The 19,696-nt window shown below is 35.7% G+C and overlaps 3 protein-coding genes across 6 annotated transcripts in view; 1 reads left to right on the top strand and 2 right to left on the bottom strand.

The window, feature by feature from the left end:
* Positions 1–4,763, top strand: part of phykpl (5-phosphohydroxy-L-lysine phospho-lyase) — an 8,298-nt gene extending 3,535 nt beyond the window's left edge. The window contains exons 4-10 of the mRNA XM_073817334.1: positions 3–117; positions 952–1,034; positions 1,125–1,350; positions 1,777–1,931; positions 2,909–2,998; positions 3,070–3,200; positions 3,880–4,763. Of these exons, the coding sequence (XP_073673435.1) occupies positions 3–117; positions 952–1,034; positions 1,125–1,350; positions 1,777–1,931; positions 2,909–2,998; positions 3,070–3,200; positions 3,880–3,929 (850 nt within the window). The 3' untranslated portion in view covers positions 3,930–4,763. The remainder of the gene's footprint in view (positions 1–2; positions 118–951; positions 1,035–1,124; positions 1,351–1,776; positions 1,932–2,908; positions 2,999–3,069; positions 3,201–3,879) is intronic.
* On the bottom strand, positions 4,752–15,415 carry nherf4a (NHERF family PDZ scaffold protein 4a). 2 transcript variants are annotated; one of them, XM_073818462.1, is made up of 12 exons: positions 15,368–15,415; positions 13,914–13,941; positions 13,685–13,749; positions 13,394–13,599; positions 13,029–13,236; positions 11,498–11,634; positions 10,923–11,127; positions 8,571–8,767; positions 8,049–8,225; positions 5,119–5,310; positions 4,988–5,034; positions 4,752–4,868 (listed from the first exon to the last, which is right to left on the bottom strand). In XM_073818462.1, the coding sequence occupies exons 1-11, from the start codon at positions 15,381–15,383 to the stop codon at positions 5,002–5,004; spliced, it is 1,464 nt and encodes a 487-aa protein (XP_073674563.1). In that variant the 5' UTR covers positions 15,384–15,415; the 3' UTR covers positions 4,752–4,868; positions 4,988–5,001. The 2 variants fall into 2 exon arrangements, with proteins under 2 accessions (XP_073674563.1, XP_073674562.1); XM_073818461.1 differs by lacking the exon at positions 4,752–4,868 and having other exon boundaries at positions 4,893–5,034.
* A 241-nt stretch (positions 15,416–15,656) lies between these two features.
* Positions 15,657–19,696, bottom strand: part of nlrx1 (NLR family member X1) — a 13,483-nt gene continuing 9,443 nt past the window's right edge. For 2 of the 3 annotated variants that reach the window (XM_073818204.1, XM_073818205.1), the window contains 3 exons: positions 18,334–18,420; positions 16,564–16,815; positions 15,657–16,479 (listed from right to left, as the gene is read on the bottom strand). In XM_073818204.1, coding sequence (XP_073674305.1) covers positions 16,125–16,479; positions 16,564–16,815; positions 18,334–18,420 — 694 coding nt within the window. In that variant the 3' untranslated portion in view covers positions 15,657–16,124. The remainder of the gene's footprint in view (positions 16,480–16,563; positions 16,816–18,333; positions 18,421–19,696) is intronic. The other variant, XM_073818206.1, reaches the window with a different exon arrangement.

The raw sequence follows: 19,696 nt of genomic DNA, 5'->3' as shown, positions 1-19,696 counted from the left end.
GCTCCTCTTCCTGATACTTACCACGGTATCTACCGAGAAGATCATCCTGACCCAGGACAGGCTTACGCAGACACTGTGAAAAGTCTTATTGAAGAGGCGCATAAGAAAGGCCGCAAGGTGTGGTAGAAAAAAAAAACTAAAGTTGTTAAATGTTTTTTACTAAAATATACTGATTATCCTTCTTAAAGGAGTAGTTCACTTTCAGAACAAAAATGTACAGATAATATACTCACCCCTTTGTCATCCAAGATGTTCATGTCTTTCTTTCTTCAGTCGTAAAGAAATGGTGTTTTTTGAGAAAAACATTTCAGGATTTCTCTCCATATAATGGACTTCTATGGTGCCCCCGAGTTTGAACTTCCAAAATTCAGCTTTAAAGGGCTCTAAATGATCCCAGCCCAGGAAGAAGGGTCTTATCTAGTGAAATAATTGGTTATTTTCTAAAAACATTTACAACTTATATATTTTTTAATCTCAAAAGCTTGTCTTGTTAAAAAGTATATAAATTGTAATTTTTTTAGAAAATGACCCATCGTTTCACTAGATAAGACCCTTCTTTCCTCGGCTGTGATAGTTTAGAGCCCTTTAAAGCTGAATTTTGGAAGTTCAAACTCGGGGGCACCATAGAAGTCCATTATATGGAGAGAAATCCTGAAATGTTTTACTCAAAAAACATAATTTCCTCACGACTGAAGAAAGAAAGACATGAACATCTTGGATGACAAAGGGGTGAGTATATTATCTGTACATTTTTGTTCTGAAAGCGAACTACTCCTTTAACGGGATAGTTCACCCAAAAACCCAGATTTGTATGACTTTCTTTCTTGTGTAAAAATGTTACAATGATTTTGTCCATGCGGTGTTGTTTGCACCCTACTGACTTTAATTGCATTGACAAAGATGACAGAATGTACATTTCTGAGTGCATTATCCCTTTAATTTTGTCCATAGATTTCATCTTTTTTTGCTGAGTCTTTGCCCAGTGTTGGTGGTCAGATCATTTTCCCTGATGGTTACTGCAAAAAAGTAGCAGAGTAAGTCTCCTTGTATTTTTTGTTGAATCTGTCTTTACTCTTTATTCAGGAACAAAGCGGCACAAAATATTTTTTATTTCCCCCCCTCAGATATGTTCATGAAGCTGGAGGAATTTATGTGGCAGATGAGATTCAAACAGGTTTCGGTCGTGTTGGGAGTCATTTCTGGGCTTTTCAGCTTCAGGGTGAAGACTTCTGCCCTGACATTGTGACAATGGGCAAACCTATGGGCAATGGTCATCCTGTTGCATGTGTGGCCACTACGGCGGAAATAGCTGGAGCTTTTACAGCCAATGGTGTGGAGTACTTCAACACAGTGAGAACCATTATGCTTCTGTGATAGTATATGTAGTTTTTATATCCTTTGAAGATTTTAAATGATAGTTCACCCAAAAATGAAAATCATGTTAATCCAAACCCATAAGACCTTCATTTATCTTTGGAACACAAATTAGGATATTTTTGACCCTGCATAGACAGTATTTTCGTAGCTTCATAAAATTAAGTTTAAACCGCTGAGGTCACATGGACTATTTTAACAATGTCCTTACTACCTTTCTACCCCTTGAATGTGTCAGTTGCATTGCTGTCTATGCAGAATATCTTAATTTGTGTTCCGAAGATGAACAAAGGTCTTACAGGTTTTTAACGACATGAGGGTCAATAATTAATGACAGAATTTTCATTTTTGGATGAACTGTCTGTGCCTTTAAATAATATTTAACTTTTTTGTCCCATGCAGTTTGGTGGTAACCCAGTATCCTGTGCCATTGGTCTGGCAGTGTTGGATGTCATAGAAAAAGAAGACCTCAGAGGCAACGCTGTGCGTGTTGGAGGTCATCTTAAACAGCTGCTCCTTCAACTTCAGACTAAACATCCACTCATAGGAGATGTGCGGTAAGTATAGAAAATCTTTATTGAGACCTCTATGTACATATAAATACTATTGTAACATCATGCTGTAATTTCAAAGAAGAATATTAAAGTAGTTCACTTTCAGAACAAAAATTTACAGATAATTTACTCACTCCCTTGTCATGCAAGATGTGCCATGTCTTTCTTTCTTCAGTCGTAAAGAAATTGATTTTTTGAGGAAAACATTTCAGGGTTTCTCTCTTAATATAGTGGACTTCTATGGTGCTTGTGAGTTTGAAATGCAGTTTAAATGCAGATTTAAAGGGCTCTAAATGATCCCAGCTAAGGAAGAAGGGTCTTATCTAGTGAAACGATTGGTTATTTAAAAATAAATTTTTTGACAGTATATGTACTTTTTAACCTCAAATGCTCGTCTTGTATTCTGTGTACTCTGGTTCAAGACAGTTAGGGTATGTCAAAAATCGTCCTACATTGCTGCAGAAGTACCGACCAAGTGTTTACAAAGTGAATGTGCAAAGAAGATCAAACGCCCTTTACAATAAAAAGGTAAAACAACGATGTAGGGCGATTTTGAATTTGGAGATAAGATGGGAGTTTTTAACATACCCTAACTGTCTTAAACCAGAGTACACGCAGAGCTAGACAAGATGAGCATTTGAGGTTAAAAAGTGTATCAATTGTCACTTTTTTTTTTTTTTAGAAAATAACCGATCTTTTCATTAGATAAAACCCTTTTTCCTCAGCTGGGATCGTTTAGAGCCCTTTGAAGCTGCATTTAAACTGCAGTTTGGAATCTCAAACTCGTGGGCGCCATAGAAGTCCACTATATGGAGAAAAATCTTGAAATGTTTTCCTTAAAAAAACATAATTTCTTTACAACTGCAGATAGAAAGACATGAACATCTTGGATGACAACGGGGTGAGTAAATTATCTGTACATTTTTATTCTGGAAGTGAACTTCTCCTTTAACAGATACATCTTCTGTTCATTTTTGCAGGGGTGTTGGACTGTTTATAGGTATGGAGCTAGTTAAAGACAGAACATCCCGAAAACCAGCAACAGAAGAAGCAGCATATGTTGTTCGAAGGTACAAAGTCTTTTCCTTTCTCAGCTAGCTATATTTACCTGATAACCAACTGCCCTTTCTGATTTGTTCAGGCTGAAAGAGGACCGTATAGTTATGAGCACTGATGGACCATGGGACAGTGTCATTAAGTTCAAACCTCCAATGTGCTTCAGCAAAGAGGATGCTGAAAGAGTCTCTTCATGCATTGACCAAATTCTCGGAGGTTAGTAGTAATTTATGATGTGATAACTGATTATCGGAGTCTACAAATTTGCAATCATTTTGCGTAAAAGGGGACATTGGATGCCCATTTTCCACAACATACTTTGGTTAAAATTCCTCAATGATCATGTAAAACGACACCCTTTTACCTCGTCAAAAACAGCTCTGTTCACAGCAGACCGTTTCGGTGCATGCCTCTTTAAATGATAATGAGCTACTGCTCACCCCGCCCCTCTGTTCCGTTTTTTTGTGTATTCATTGGCGCCTCAGTGGCTCTTTTGTAGTTTACATCTAACCAAAAAACACCTGCATTGCTTACAAAACATGGTTGTTGCTACAGCTGCTCGAGTGCAGAGAAAATGGTGGGCAGCATACAACTAACTGAAGGCAGAAATGCTAATACAAGATAGTCTGTCTGTGGTTGTGGGCGGGGACTGAGCAGTGTGACTTCATAATGCCCAGAAAATCAAAATGGCTTAATAATTGAGGCTGTTTTGTTTTGTTTAGAGATTGAAAAAAGTAGTAAATGGATTTTTATCATTGTAGGGTGGTTGTGTTCACACAATGCTAAGACACAATTATATGCAAACACCATGTAAAACTGAAATTCTGCATCCGATGTCCCCTTTAAAATAATAATTATTAAGTTTGAAATTGACAGTTTGTCTTTGGATTTACAGAACTGGAAAACACCCACCAAAACAGGACTTCAGATGGAGTTAAGGTTTAAAAAAACATGAGTATTTTTTAATGTAGTGGATAGAGCAAACATTATACATTTCGTAACTGACAGAAATAAATAATCTCCATATGATTTGCATTCTTAAATATAAATCTGTTTATATTTAAGATATGGTTAAAATGGTTAGAACAGAAAGGTGAATAAATTCACTCATGCTACACATCTGACATCTGACACATATTTTTTGAAATACAAATTGGGTAAACATATTAACATGAAATCACACCTCTAGGTGAGATGTAATCAAACATTAAGTTTAAGATTTTAATAGCTTTCATACTTTATGATGATGGCACACAAATACTTTAGTCTTTTTATATTACATTTGTACTTAAAAGTGTTGTGGCTGTGTTAAATAATGACACTGATTCAAAAATAAATGTGACCCTGGACCACAAAACCAGTCTTAAGTCGCTGGGGGTATATTTGTAGCAATAGCCAAAAATACTTTGTATGGGTCAAAATTATTGATTTTTCTTTTATGCCAAAAATCATTAGGAAATTATGTAAAGATCATGTTCCATGAAGATTTTTTGTAAAATTCCTACTGTAAACCTATCAAAATGTAATTTTTGATTAGTCATATGCATTGTTAAGAACTTAATTTGGACAACTTTAAAGGTGATTTTCTCAGTATTTTTATTTTTTTCCACCTTCAGATTCCAGATTTTCAAATAGATGTATCTCGGCCAAATATTGTCCTATCCATACATCAATAGAAAGCTTATTTATTGAGCTTTCATATGATGTATAGATCTCAGTTTTGTAAAATTTAACCTTATGACTGGTTTTGTAGTCCAGGGTCACAAATGTGGTTACTGACAGGAGTTTTTTTCTGGATTTTTTCTTGTCAATATTTTTGCATCTTTATAACTTTGTACAAGTTTAACTTAACTTTTGTAGACACACATAGACAGTATATGTGATCTGGCAGAGAGAAGGGAAAAGCAGTTTACTGGTATGTGGTTTTATTTTATATTTTAAAAAATTAATTAACTATAAATTTTACAGGAATTGTTAAATTAATAAGCTAACAAAATGTTTACCTGGTTATATTATTTCATACAAAGTCATCTTGTGAAACATCTGGAATCTGTAAAACAATATTTACATTTAAAATAATCCTGAATATACAAAATGCATTTATGTGTGTGAGCAAGTCTGCTGTGTTACTTACAGTCTGTTTGGCATTTCTCAGTCTCTCATATCCAAGCCCCTCCACGACTAGCAGGCTGAGAGGAGTTCCTCCCTCTTTTATCAGCCTCACCACTTCATCAAAATACTCTTCCTCCACATTCTGTCCATTTACCTCTACAACCACATCTCCCTCACACAACCCAGCTCTCTCTCCTGCACTCCCTGTCATCACCTATAGATGAGAAGTAGAATTACATGTGTAAATTTTTCATCGACTTGGAAAAGCATTTTTAAAGCTATAGTCTGTTATTTCTTCTGTGTTAAAGGGATAATTCACTCAAAAATGAAAATTCGGTCAATAATTACTGCCCCTTATTTCGTTCCAAACCAGTAAGACATTCATTCATCTTCTGGAACACAAATTAAGATTTTTTTTGATGAAATCCAAGAGGTTTCTGTCCCTGCTTATTACATGGCTCTTTGGAATGCTTGATTCTGATTGGTCAGTTGAGACATTTGCAGGTTCGTTCTTTTCAAATAATCACCGCTCCAAAGTAATAACGCATAGCCGGTACTACTTGTATGTTTAAAATCCCTCCGTGCCAACAAAGATTACCGTTTGGCGCCATCTTGTGACAAATACTGGACAACCACAATTAACAATGGAAAATTTCGACATTAATCTATTTAAATTGTCTTACTAACGTACATAGTTTGAAGGTTAGTCACGTGGTACTATATCGTTTCGCGGAAGGATAAAAATGTTAATTTAAAACAAATATGCCAATAAAAGGTTTCAAATTCATATTCATGTCCAGTTTTTTTCCTTATGTGGCAAGTAGCCGTGTAATAAGCGGGATAATGTACAGGCAGCCGGTAGTTATCGCAGAAATAAGCCCCTTCAGTGTGATACACTTGTGATACAAGTGTGATCACACTGTCGGGGCTTATTTCTGCGATAACTACCGGCTGCCTGTACATTATCCCTTACATAGACAGCAACGCAACTGACACGTTCAAGGCCCAGAAAGGTAGTAAGGACATTGATGAAATAGTCCATGTGACATCAGTGGTTCAACCGTAATGTTATGAAGCTACGATAATACTATTTGTGTGCAAAGAAAACAAAAATAATGACTTTATTTAACAATTCTTCTCTTCCATGTCAGCCTTCTAACGCTTGTTCATGAGAGTACAATGGCGCATGTTTTTCATTAAAAAATATCTTAATTTGTGCTCAGAAGATGAAGGCCTTATGGGTTTGGAACGACATCAGGGTGAGTAATTAATGACAGAATTTAAATTTTTGGGTGGAATTTAAATTTAAAATGTAAAGATGAATATAATATTAATATTTCTGTTTTAGATTTCTTTTTAAAATGGCAAGTTATTTACCCACAAAATGATAATATGTGGCGCTATCAAAATATTACTCTGTTTGAGTATACCAATCCAGCATCACTTAACCAATGTGATGAGTTCGAGGACAGGATTATAGGCCTGACCAATGGCAGATGAGATGTGTGTTCAAGGAGACTTGTGTGAAAACAGACATTTTTGCTATAGAGTGCTGAGGGATTAAGTATTTTTGTAGGGCAAAACCCAGAAACGAGTTCTGTTTTTTTTTTTTTTTTTTTTATGGTTACATGCCTGGAAAAAGATCTGTGGTAAACGGACCTTAAATGGGACTGCAGAGGGTGTCAGAGACTTTAAAGAGATAGTTCACCCAAACATGAAAATTACCCCATGATTTACTCAAGTCATCCTAGGTGTATATGACTTTCATTTTTCAGATGAATTCAATCGGAGTTATAATAAAAAATATTTATATAAAAAAGCGTTATAATGGGAGTGAATGGCTGTTGAGATTTTGAAGCCCAATAAAGTGTATCAAACCATCATAAAAAGTACTCCACACAGCTCCAGGGGGTTAATAAAGGTCTCCTGAAGTGTTTTGTAAGAAAGATATCCCTATTTAAAACTATAATCTCTAACTGTTAACTGTTGTATGCGTGTTCACGAGAGAATGGCGTTCCAGCAATTGACGTAGAATGTACACTGTAAAAAGATTTCACAAGTTTCAACTAAAAAACTTAAGTTCAGCAGCTAGCTTAAAATTTTACGTTAAATCAACTTAAAACTTTTAAGTTATTTCAACTCATGACAATAAAATTAGTTCAAATAACTTTTAAGTTGATTTAACTTATGAGTTGAAATTACTTGTAGTTTTAACAGCAGCTGCTGAGCTTATATTTTTAAGTTGAAACTGGTGACAACTTTTTACAATGTAGGTGAATGCAGTGACGAACACAGAAGTGCAGAGAAAAGGGCAAAACAAAACACCTGTCCTGAATTAGAAGTACAAAACGAGAATTTTTAGAGAAAGGTCAGGGACTGGTTTTCCTTTGCTGTAAACAAAACTTAGTTTTTGCAAGAATAGCGTATTCTCACAGGAGCTTACGCTACACCTACATACAACATCATCTGCTGGAACGCCACTATCTCATGAATGCGTATACGTCAGTTAGTGCTAGAGATTTCGGTTTATAAAGTATTTAAGTATGGATTTTTTTTTTTTTTTTACACAAACGCATCAGTTCACTTCAGAAGGCCTTTATTAACCCCCCAGAGCCATGTGGAGTACTTTTTATGATGGATGGATGCACTTTATTGGACTTCAAAATGTAAACACCCATTCACTGCCATAATAAAGCTTAAAAGGGCATTTTTTTAACTCTTGACTGTATTCGTCTGACAGAAGAAAGTCATTGACACCTAGGATGGCTTGAGTAAATCATTATTTTTGCAATAAAGTCAGTGGAAAAATTTTGTTGGGTGGAACCAGGGTGATGCAAACTTCTATGTCTAAGGACTTACAAAAATACATCACTTCAGCACTCTTTTCCATTTGATGAAATTTGCATGTAAAGCATTTAGCAGATGCTCTTTAAATATAAATGCTTACAGTACCTGACCGATATACGTCCCTGGCGTATTCTGAACACAGCCTAGGTTGAAGCCAAATCCTGCACCCTCCTTGTGAAGCACACAATGTCGTGGTGGATTTTGGTGCCCCTCTTGAGGATTAGGGAACTGCTCCCTTTTTGGAATATGGTCTTCATAGAACAGCAATGGAGAAATACCCAGCTGAAATGGATCAAATAACAGACACTCTCAGTGACAAATCTAAGCACATACCACAAGAATAATGATTCCCTATGTTATGTAGGTCATGGCGACCCCACGCATTCCCAGGGGTCCATGTCTATTCCAAACAGTAGATTCATTTCATTTTAAAAACACCTGTTTTGGTGTGTACTGTAAGAATTGGGAGCTTGAGCTTATAGGCCCGTGGTTACCCCTCAGGGTCAAATGTCTTCAGTCAGAGGAAAAATATGTTGATTTAGCAGCTGTTTGCATGCTGAATGTTATTGCTCCTTTTTTCTGTATGAGCATGTGCATTTGCGTGTGAAAGCGTGTGCATGTAAGCACCTGTGTGTAATAGTCTCTGCCAGGGATGGAGATGGTGGTTAGGGTGACCTGCTGGCCGCTTTGCCGTATTTTGCTGACGATGTCCTCATGCTCTGCATCCTCCACCTGCTCCCCGTTCACCGCTAGCACAAGCTCTCCGTCCACCATTCCTACAGCCTCAGCTGGGCTGCAGGGGTCGATGTCTCGTAATACATGAGCTTTAGAGTGAACAGATCACTGAGTGATGGAAATACACTGTATGCTGAAATAATGTCTACTGTGTTTGCTAATTAGTGGCATGTTTAAAGCAGGGGTTTATAAAAATGTTTGATAAGATCAACACTCATCCTAAAATAGGCAGCTATGAATTTTGTATTATTTTGTATTATTTATATTTCATATAAAGACTCATTTGTATTTCAAATAAAGAGCATACTATATATAATGTAATCTAATATATGAAAATATTTATTAATTAAAAGCATTTCTATTTATACATTTTGTATTTAATAATTTTAAAAACATATTACAATATTTATATTGTTTTTTTTTTTCCAAATCAAATATATATTTAAAATATTATATTTTATTAAACACAATTTTTTCTAAACAATTCTTCAAATAAAATTGGGGTCTGGCGACTTAACAATAGTATAAAATAAAAAAAATGTAAAATAAGTAGACCCCAGTTTACAAAGCCCTGCACTGAAAAACAGTGTTGTTTTAGTATTTTTCATATGCTATTATAGTTTTTATATTTAGTCTTTAATATTTTGAAATCGCTTTTTATATTCTCAATTTTCATTTGTGTGTGTTTTTTTTTTCCTTATTTTAAATAGTTCTATTTTTAATATTACTATTCAGGTTTCATTTATTTATTTTATTTTATTTTATTTATTTCCAGTTAATTTTAGTGCTTCAGCTTAAACTTATTTCATTTAGTTGCCAAGACCGCCTTTAATCTAATACAGACAATTTTTCTTCTAATATTTTTTTATTATTTTATTTTATATTTTATTTTCCAGTCAATTTCAGTGCTTCAGCTTAAACTTATTTCAGTTAATTTCAAAGACAACATTTCATCTGATACAGACAGTTGCCAACACAGCATTGCATCTGATACAGTTTTTCATCTAATATTTTTAATTTTAGTTGTAATTATTATTTTATTTTATTGTTTTATTTTATTTTTATTTCCAGTTAATTTTAGTGCTTCAGCTTAAACTTATTTCAGTTAGTTGCCAACACAGCATTTCATCTGATACAGACAGTTTTTCATCTATTTTTTATTTTATTTTTATTTTATTTATTATTTTATTTTTATTTCCATTTAATTTAAGTGCTTCAGCTTACATTTATTTCAGTTAGTTGCCAAGAAAGCATTTCATCTTATACAGACAGTTTTTCTTCAAATATTTATTTTATTTTATTTTATTTTATTTCAATTAACAAAAAATTTTAAACATTTAAAGGTGCCATAGAATGGAAAACTGTGTTTACCTTGGCATAGTTAAATAATAACAGTTCAGTACATGGACATGACATACCATGAGTCTCAAACACCATCGTTTCCTTCTTCTTATATAAATCTAGTGTTTGCAAAAGACCACCGAAAAATAGGTCAATTCCAACATAACACCGGCTTTTACGCAACATCCCCGGGATCGTTAATAGTTACGCCCCAACATTTGCATCGCCCAATCATTACTAACATCAGCACATCAGTTAAACAAGGCAAGCCACTGAAGGGACACGGTTAGCTTAGTGCTAGCGCTAGCCAGTTACATTGCAGTACAAAAGATTTCGCCTACCACATAAACAGACAGACGACTGCACTGATGATGGTGAATGATGGAGAAATAACTGCGCTGATGATGACGAATGATTTGCAGATCCCGAGTATCACTGACAGGCAGCTGAACTTGTGTGGTAAGTAAGCATTCCCTCTGCTTTATAACTTTACACAGAGCACATGCATCACAGTAATCAGACTAAAATGTCGGCGATTCAAAACGGCAGATTCAACAAACCACATATTAAAAGCAGCTAGAGCTCCTAATTTAAATATATATTTTTATCAATGTGCCAGCTATAGAGATGAGCAGCTCTGTGAAACAGCCAATCAGAGCAGAGCTCATTAATATTCATGAAGCTTCCAAATAAGGCAATAACACAGCATTTCATTCTAGGGACAAATCATAGGGTTGTAAATGGACCTGTAAAACCGTTTCTGGAGATTTTTTGCCCATTCCTATGCCATATACCTTCTATGTAGATATCAGAGAACAATTTAAAATATTCTCTCAATGCATTCTATGGCACCTTTAAAGTTTAGTTAACAATAACTCTGGTAAAGAATTAGCGATTTCTCACCAATACGTCCAGACCGTAGCTTTTCTTGCCTTAAGAGGAACCCGTATCCTTGTGGTCCTTGAGCCAGGTGTAGTGTTTTCAGTCTGTAGGGTAGATTATGAGTTTTGGCGAAAGCAGGAATTATAGGTAATCCCATGCGTTTATAGCACTCTTCACTCCTGCTGTCGATTACTAAGACAGTCACATGATCTTCACATTTCTTCACCTGATGGAACAAAGTGAAATCTAGACTTTTAAGTGTCCCAAAAACATTAAATTAAGTTTACATTATTACTTATCCACATTTTTCTTCCTGTAAATTTGTACATTTTATGGGTCTGGCTTCTTGTCTCATCCGCGTCCAGCAATTTCTAGCTGTACAAAACAGCTTGTTTTGCTGCTTGATATTACAAATTGGTGTGTTTTACCATATTTTAATGTATTATTTTAATTATGAACACACTGGTTTATCCTTCTCGTTATTTCTCTATAGCAACTAATGTATCAGAAGTCTCACTCATATGCTTACTTCTGCGTTAAAGAATAATTCGGATAATTTATAAGCAAGGTATCAGATACTATACAAGTGCACTTACCATTTTTGACAGTGCTGTATAACCCAGTACTGATATTGAAACTCCATTGATCCAAATCAGCCTGTCTCCATTCAGGACTCCTGCTCTCTCAGCTGGACCATCAGTCACTGGGTTGAGACGATAACGGCCTCGCTCACCTACTCTCACATATTGAATAAAATGAACCAGAACTGTCCACAATAATCCAAGTATACATGCACTATGATGAATCGTTCCCTTAAGTGCATCAATTTTTTTACATATCTTCTAGCCTAGGGGAAAAGTTCCTCTTTTAGTGCACTTGGACATCATAAAACCTATGGATACATAAATAAACAAAAGGCCTATCCAGCAGTATGTTTATTCTCAATCTAAACTGATTTCCTCTGTTTTATGAGTATACTACATCTTGTTTCTATAGTGAATGTGTGTTCAGGGTGAACCAACTCCAAGGTAAGGGTAAAAGCAATATTATCTATTCTAGACCAAATAACTAATAGCTTATAGCCATATAAACTATAAAATATAATTAATATATTAGCTAAAAAATATCATAAACTCCTCTTTTTAGGAAAGTAGGTTAATACAATATTTTTAAAACATTAGAAATTGATCATTATCCCAATTCATTTCCACGGTTATTCAAACAGGGAATAAATTATATACAGAAAGCCACATTATCACTTATTAACCACTCTCCAAAAACACATTTATCGTTATAATCACTGAAGCGGTCTGCACTGTGAAATTATTCTCTTACTTACATTGTACGAACATCTGCGTTTTGTTGTTTATGATGAGCGCACTCAACAAAACCGATTAGTTTTAGCGATGACTCATTAGAAAGTTTCTGATTGGCCATCGCATTTCTAAGCTCAACAGAATCGTGTGTGATTGGTTATAACACGCGACACTGTAAAAACGGCTAAAATGAATTACGGTGCAACACTAGCAGATCTTAATTTAAAGCCGCAATCGACACTTTCTATTTATTTTCACGTTGTTAGCAACAGACATAACAGATTTACCCCCCGGTTTCAGAGACAAGGCTTAAGGCAAGTCTAAAATGAATGTTTAAACTGCCTCAACTGAAAATATCTTGGTCTGACATATCTTATGTCAGTGTCATTGTTCTGTCTCAAGATGCACACTGTAACGTTTTCTTTTAAGGCATTTTTATAAAAGCTGCTTAAATATCTTAATTTAACTAAGGCCTAATCCTGGTTTAAACTAAGCCCTGTCTGTGAAACCAGGCCTTAGCCTAATTTGTTTGTGTAGAGAATTTTTTGTCCAATTTAGTGGCATTTTTTGCCCAATTCTCTATGGCCAACACACACTCCTATGCTATGCCTATGCTCTCAGATTTAATTTCAATATCCTAATTTGTGTTCCGAAGATGAACAAAGGTCTTACATGTTTTGGAATGACATGAGGGTGAGTACCTAACGACAGAATTTTCATTTTTGGATGAACTATCTCTTTAATACATATAAAAATTACATTATCCTTATCTTCAAAAATATGTTTAATGCAGTAGCAAAAGGAGCAGTACCTTCAATAGGAATGATGCTGAGGCCCAAACCACTGCCAGGCTCTTTAGTGATGTAACACAACCGTGGGCGAGAACAGCCCTCTATGGGACGGTAAGCGCTGGCGAGTGACTTGAGGTCTCTTCCCTCTGAAACCGCTAACTCATAATCCTCAGCACTCAGCACTAGCAAATACAGCTTCAGCCCGGATGCCTGCACCTTCTGCACCACCTAAAAACAAGGCACAGGTAACTAAACACTAGTAACACTTGACAACTATCCCTTTAATGCTGTGCATCTGCTTGGCCATATCATTTGTATTCCAGCATCCATGTGTTTAATTCACAGAATACAAAGGTCTCATGTTTGCATAAGGAAGTGCTCTTACAGTCGAGTGCTCCTTGTCATCCACAAAGTCCTCATTGACCTCCAAAACACGGTCCCCCTTCTTCAGCCCACCCCGCTCTGCGCTGCTCCAAGGCTCCACCTGGCGCACCACATGCCCCCTGCAGCCAGCGTCCTTGCTCAGGTAGAAACCAAAGCCCTGACCCTGTTCCCTCCTCAGAACACACAGCCGCGGATGCACATAAGGCTCTGGAGACAATTAATTTAGTATTCATCTTTCAATAGTTAATGATACATTAGTCACTAATTGGATGCTAATGATTTAGGAAGTAACCTGTGTCATCAGAGATCACTAAAGCAGGGTTGTCAATCCCTTCTTTCGGGTTGAAGGTGAACTTCCTGTGAACAACATTTGCGCTTTGCTTTACAGTACATACTGTATGTTTTATGTAAACAAACCAAAAATAAGATCATTAACTATAAAGTAAGCCAGGTCACTTGTGTAAAATTGTTAGTGTTCACAAGTTAAAAGGTCACATTTAAAGAGCATTCTAAAGACTTACTTTGGTAACTCAGAGGGATCCGCTGGATCTGTGATAGTAAGTAATTAAAATATATTAAGAAGGTGATCTATACCTTTAAGAGTCTTCAATACAGTTTAATATTAAAGGGATAGTTCACCCAAAAATGAAAATTACTCCATCATTTACTTCTAGGTGTATATGACTTTATTCTTCCAGATGAATATAATCAGAGTTATATTAAAAAATGTCCTTGCTCTATCAAGGTTTATAATGGCAGTAAATGGCTGTTAATTTCTTGAAGTCCAATAAAGTGCATCCATCCATCATAAAAGTACTGCACACAGCTCCAGGGGTTTAATAAAGGCCTTCTGAAGCAAAGCAATGTTTGTTTGTTTGTTTTTAAGAACTATAAACCACAATCTCTAGCTTTCGCCAACTGTCCGCTGAAACACTGCTCTCTCATGAACGTGCGTACAACAGTTAGCGGAAGCTAGAGATTATGGTTTACATTTTATGGATATTATTCTTACAAAAACATAGATTCACTTCAGTTGGCCTTTTTTTAAGCCTCTGGAACTGTGTGGAGTACTTTTTACGACTGGACTTCAACGTCTCAACACCCTTTCACTGCCATTATAAATCTTGAATGAGCCACAACATTTTTTAATATAACTCTGATTGTTTCGTCTTAAAGAAGAAAGTCATATACACCTAGAATGGCTTTAGGGTAAGTAAATCATGGGGTAACTTTTATTTTTGGCTGAAATATTCCTTTAACCATTGTCCAGTGGTGTGAGTCTGGCAACCTACAAATTTGTTCCTCCAAATTTCAGAGAAAATTATTAAAAAAGACACTGAGCCTTTTTGCTTAAACGTGTATAAGCATGCCACATTATTTCAGTTTGCTCCTTGCCATGAATCTAAAACCACAAAACATGGTTTCTTGACAGGTTTTCGTTTCAATATTTGCCTTTGAGATGAACTGCAAGGAAAAAAAATATACACAGGCTGATTTAGAATTAAAATAAACATAAGTTTGGCTTGATTAGAAATGACGCAGTTGACCTGTACAAAATGCTGACAAGACTTGAGATCAGAGTTCAGAAGGAAAATCCTCAGCGTACTTGATCCAGTGCTTATTTTAGATTTTTGCCTATGCGTCTAGTATTAAAAAACATTTGAATGAAGAAATTACCTTATTTACATAATTTTATATAAATAAAAAAAACTCTGACAGCTGAAAATGATGAAACTTATTAAAATCTTTAAAAAATTGGTCGGATTTCAGGAGTGTGCGTCAATATAAATAAACAGAAATACTACTACTACTAATAACTTTGACACTGCTAATATGACGTTCTACTACATTTCTGTTGTATACAGTAAACGTCGTATCCACTGCTTCATAAAAATAAACCCTTCAAATGTCTTTCCTGACCTTTACATTACAATCTACACAATCGATCCAATAGAAAACAATGTGTATATGTTACCTGTGGTGAATCTCATGATCCTGCTTACCACTGCTGGCTGAGCCCTGTGCTTCCTGAGAGTGCAAGGTACACATTTAAATGAAGCATTAAATGCTTTAGTCAGTAGAGCTCCTCCTTGTTCCACAACAATAGCGCACAGCAGATTAATATTTAATCTCAGGTTTATGAGACAACACCTCAGCCATTATCAGATCCGAAGGGGGTGTTACATAACCAACAGTAATTAAGACTGACAACTGACAACAAACTCCACTAAAAAAACAAAAACAACAACAACTTTTATCAGCACTTTTAGTTTTATTTTATTGCACAGCACATTTCAGTCACAATTTGTTAGTTCAAACATTTTTTAAACAAAGTCAAAAGGTGTGTTATTATTGCAGAAGCAACTAAAGCCTTGTCTTGGTTGCCTTACTTAGTTAACCTTGTCTAGAGCACCGTTTGACACTCAAAAAGGAGTAACACATTATTTTTCGATAACAAAGAACCCTGAATTGTCCCATATGCATAGGAAATGGCTTCCCATGGCAAAATCTGTCACTGAGTAGCACAGAGCAGTTTTCAAGTAGCAATCCAAAGTATTGAATATTGATCTTTAGTATTGAAACTAATATTTTTCACAGTGTTTTTTTTTCTTTCTCAAAATGGCCTAATGCTAGTAGATGGATAGGTTAGTAGATCTAACTGGGAAATATTAAGGTTGACTGGATTGAAATATGGCAACAAATATCCCCTTTTGGCGTCTATGACAGTTACATTATTTTGTACCGGTCCCTGTTCCCGTATCACTGCTCTTTTGCAGTGTGCGCAGTGTTTGTCTCACAACGCTCTCCACTCGTCTAAAGTGCATTTTTTTCCAAAAACTCGGGTGCTGTTTCCGACCCCATTCCAGGTCTTTCAGGAAGACCAGCAGTTGCTCGCGTACACGGTCTCTGTCCCAGGAAAGAGAATTTTTTTTAATAACGCTCAGAATGGGATGCCAGTCCTCTGAGATGTCCGAACCCTCAGTTACAGACGCCAGGACCTTCACTCGTCGGCCCTCCTTGACCCGAGGTCCACCACGCACGTACAGCGACTGCTTGCCCACATCGGTAAGCTGGTTCAGGTACAGGCTATTAAGTATATGCATAAAACATCTATTAACATCTGATGGAATTTAAAGTAAGACACATATGAAGTTGTATTTTTGTACTCACTGTACTGTGTGGATGCTGGGATGTTCACGACAGGCATCGACCAGCGTGAGAGCTGCACTGTCTCCGATGTTGTTGTAGGCTACATTCAGCTCCTGTATCATATCATGCTGGCCCAGTCTCTCGGCCAGCATTTGTGCTGATTTGTCCCCTAGGCCTGTGTGCATCAGACACAGCCGCTGCAAAGAGTGGTTACCAGACAGAGCTTCCAATAAATGGCTGATGCCAGTGTCTGTCAAGTAGTTGTCACACAACCTGTGGTCAGAGCGACAGGAAACTCACATGAAATGCACAGGAAATACTTTTTTTAGAATATCATCACAGTGTTTTTTTAAACAAGGGACAATACAGAACAGTGTTTGGGGTAATGCATTACAAGTAAGGCTTTTTTCAAGTAACTAGTGAAGTAATCCATTAGTTACTTTTTTATGGAGTAACACAATATTGTATAATAAGTATTGCATTACTTTTTTTGAAAAGTAACTTTCCCCAACAAAATTGGTTATGTACCAATTCACTTTTCTGGATTTACAGAAGTCAAAAGTTTACATACACCATGCAGAATCTGCAAAATGTTAAATATTTTATTAAAAAAATAAGAGGGATCATACAAAATGCATGTTATTTTTTATTTAGTGCTGACCTGAATAAGGTATTTCACATAAAAGATGTTTACATATACTCCACAGGAGAAAATAGTAGTTGAATTAATAAAAATGACCGTGTTGAAAAGTTTACATACACTTGATTCTTAATATTGGGTTGTTACCTGAATGAGCTGTGTTTTTTTATGTTTAGTGATAGCTGTTCCTTTCTTTTTCTAAACTGCCTGCTGTTCTTCAGAAAAATCCTTCAGGTCCCACAAATTCTTTGGTTTTTCAGCATTTTTGTGTATTTGATCCCTTTCCAACAATGACTGTATGGTTTTGAGATCCATCTTTTCACACTGAAGACACTTGAGGGACTCATATGCAACTATTGCAGAAGTTTCAAATGCTCACTGATGCTTCAGAAGGAAAAACGATGCATTAAGAGACGGGGGTGAAAACTTTTGAAAGGAATGAAGATGTGTACATTTAGTACTGCCCTTCAGAAGCTACAGAAGATACTTACAGAAGACAAAATAAGTTAAATTTACCCTGATCTTCAAATTCAACAAGTCCCTCAGTGTGAGAAGATGGATCTCAAAATCATACAGTCATTGTTGGAAAGGTTTTAGATACACAAAAATGCTGAAAAACCAAAGAATTTTCGGGAATTGAAGGAGTTTTCTGAAGAACAGCAGGCAGTTTAACTGTTCAGGACAAACAAGGGAACAACTATCACTAAAAAAAAAAAAAAAAAATTCAGGTAACAACACTGTATTAAGAATCAAGTGTGTATATACTTTTGAACAAGGTCATTTTTATAAATTCAACTATTATTTTCTCTTGTAGACTATATGTAAACATCTTTTATGTGAAATATTGTTTTGAGGTCAGCACTACATCAAAAATAACATGCATTTTGTATGATCCCTCTTATTTTGGTAAAATAATTAACATTTTGCAGATTCTCCGAGGTGTATGTAAAATTTTGACTTAAATTGTATCTGTTAAACAGCATCATGCATTCAATGCCTTTAACAAATACATTACATAGATTTCTCCAGCACTTGTTATTGGTAAACAAATTAGAAATAGCTTTTTTTGTTCAATTGTAACCTACCTCCTTACACAGTCACAGTAATCTCACAGTATCACAGTAATAATGTGCTATTGAAAGTAGGCTTACTTTATTGACTTAATAGTACAGTTGGGCTCAAGCAGGAGATCTCGCAGAAGAATGCAGGATTCAGGACCCAGGCTGTTAAACTGGAGACTGTAAACAAAGTGAGCAAAAACACACACGCACGCGTGCCATTAGTTTGTCGATTTCCCAGGCAGAGAATCAATAACTAATGAGTTAATTGGGCTTGGAAGTAATTATTACTAACTGCGTTCTGCAAGCAAAGCAATACGAAGACAACAATTCAATCCATAATAAAAAGTTGCATGTTAAATGTCCATTAAGACCACAAAATCAAGACCAAGCAGTCCTCAGTTACTGTTACTTTGTTTCACTCAATACGCAGCACATAAACTTTTATTATTCAGTGTATTAGAGGGCACTTCAAGTTGCTTTCGAGGATTTAGATTATCCCAATAAACATCTTAAGGGGCCATATATTATTAAATCAAAGTAATTATGAAATTCAAGAACTTTTATTCTGTATCTAATGTTCTAACACTTAATAATTTGGGTTTATTAAAATTCAAGGATTAGTTCACTCCAAAATTAAAAAAAAAAAAGTACCCCCATGTGATCCAAGATGTTCATGTCTTTCTTTCTTCAGTCGATAAGAAGTTAATGTTTTTGAGGAAAACATTCCAGGATTTTTCTCCATATAGTGGACTTAAATGGGGATCAATGGGTTGAAGGTCCAAATTGCAGTTTCAATGCAGCTTCAAAGGGCTCTACATCAGATACTTCCAGATACTTCCCTTAAAAGACCCTTACTCCTCAGTAAGCATCATGTAGAGCCCTTTGAAGCTGCACTGAAACTGCAATTTGGACCTTCAATCCATTGATCCCCATTAAAGTCCATTATATGTAGAAAAAACCTGGAATGGTTTTCTCAAAAACAAAAACTTAATTTCTTTTCGACTGAAGAAAGAAAGACATGTGCATCTTGAATGACATGAAGGTGAGTAAATTACCAGAAAATTTTAATACTGGAGTGAACTAATCCTGTTCAAAAATTTAAGGTCTGTAAGAAGCTTCTTATCACCTTTTTTGATCAGAATTCCAGTAAAAGACTAATATTGTGAAATATTTGAATTTAAAATAGCTGTTTTCTATTTTAAGATTTTTCAGCAGCGTTTACTCTGGTCTTCTGTGTCACATGATCCTTCAGAAATCATTCTAATGTGCTGATTTGCTGCTCAAGAATCATTTCTTGTTATTATTAATGTTGGAAACAGTTGTACTGCTTGATATCTTTGTTGAAACTGAATTTAAGGATTCTTCAATGAATGAAAATGTCTTTACTGTCACTAGTTTGCTGGTCTTAGCTGGTTTTCTAGACTGGTCAGGTTAGTCTGTTGCCTGGTTTAGG

Source organism: Garra rufa, chromosome 14 (assembly GCF_049309525.1).
Source record: "Garra rufa chromosome 14, GarRuf1.0, whole genome shotgun sequence".
Classification (NCBI taxonomy): domain Eukaryota; kingdom Metazoa; phylum Chordata; class Actinopteri; order Cypriniformes; family Cyprinidae; genus Garra; species Garra rufa.
This window is presented reverse-complemented; position numbering and strand designations above follow the sequence as displayed.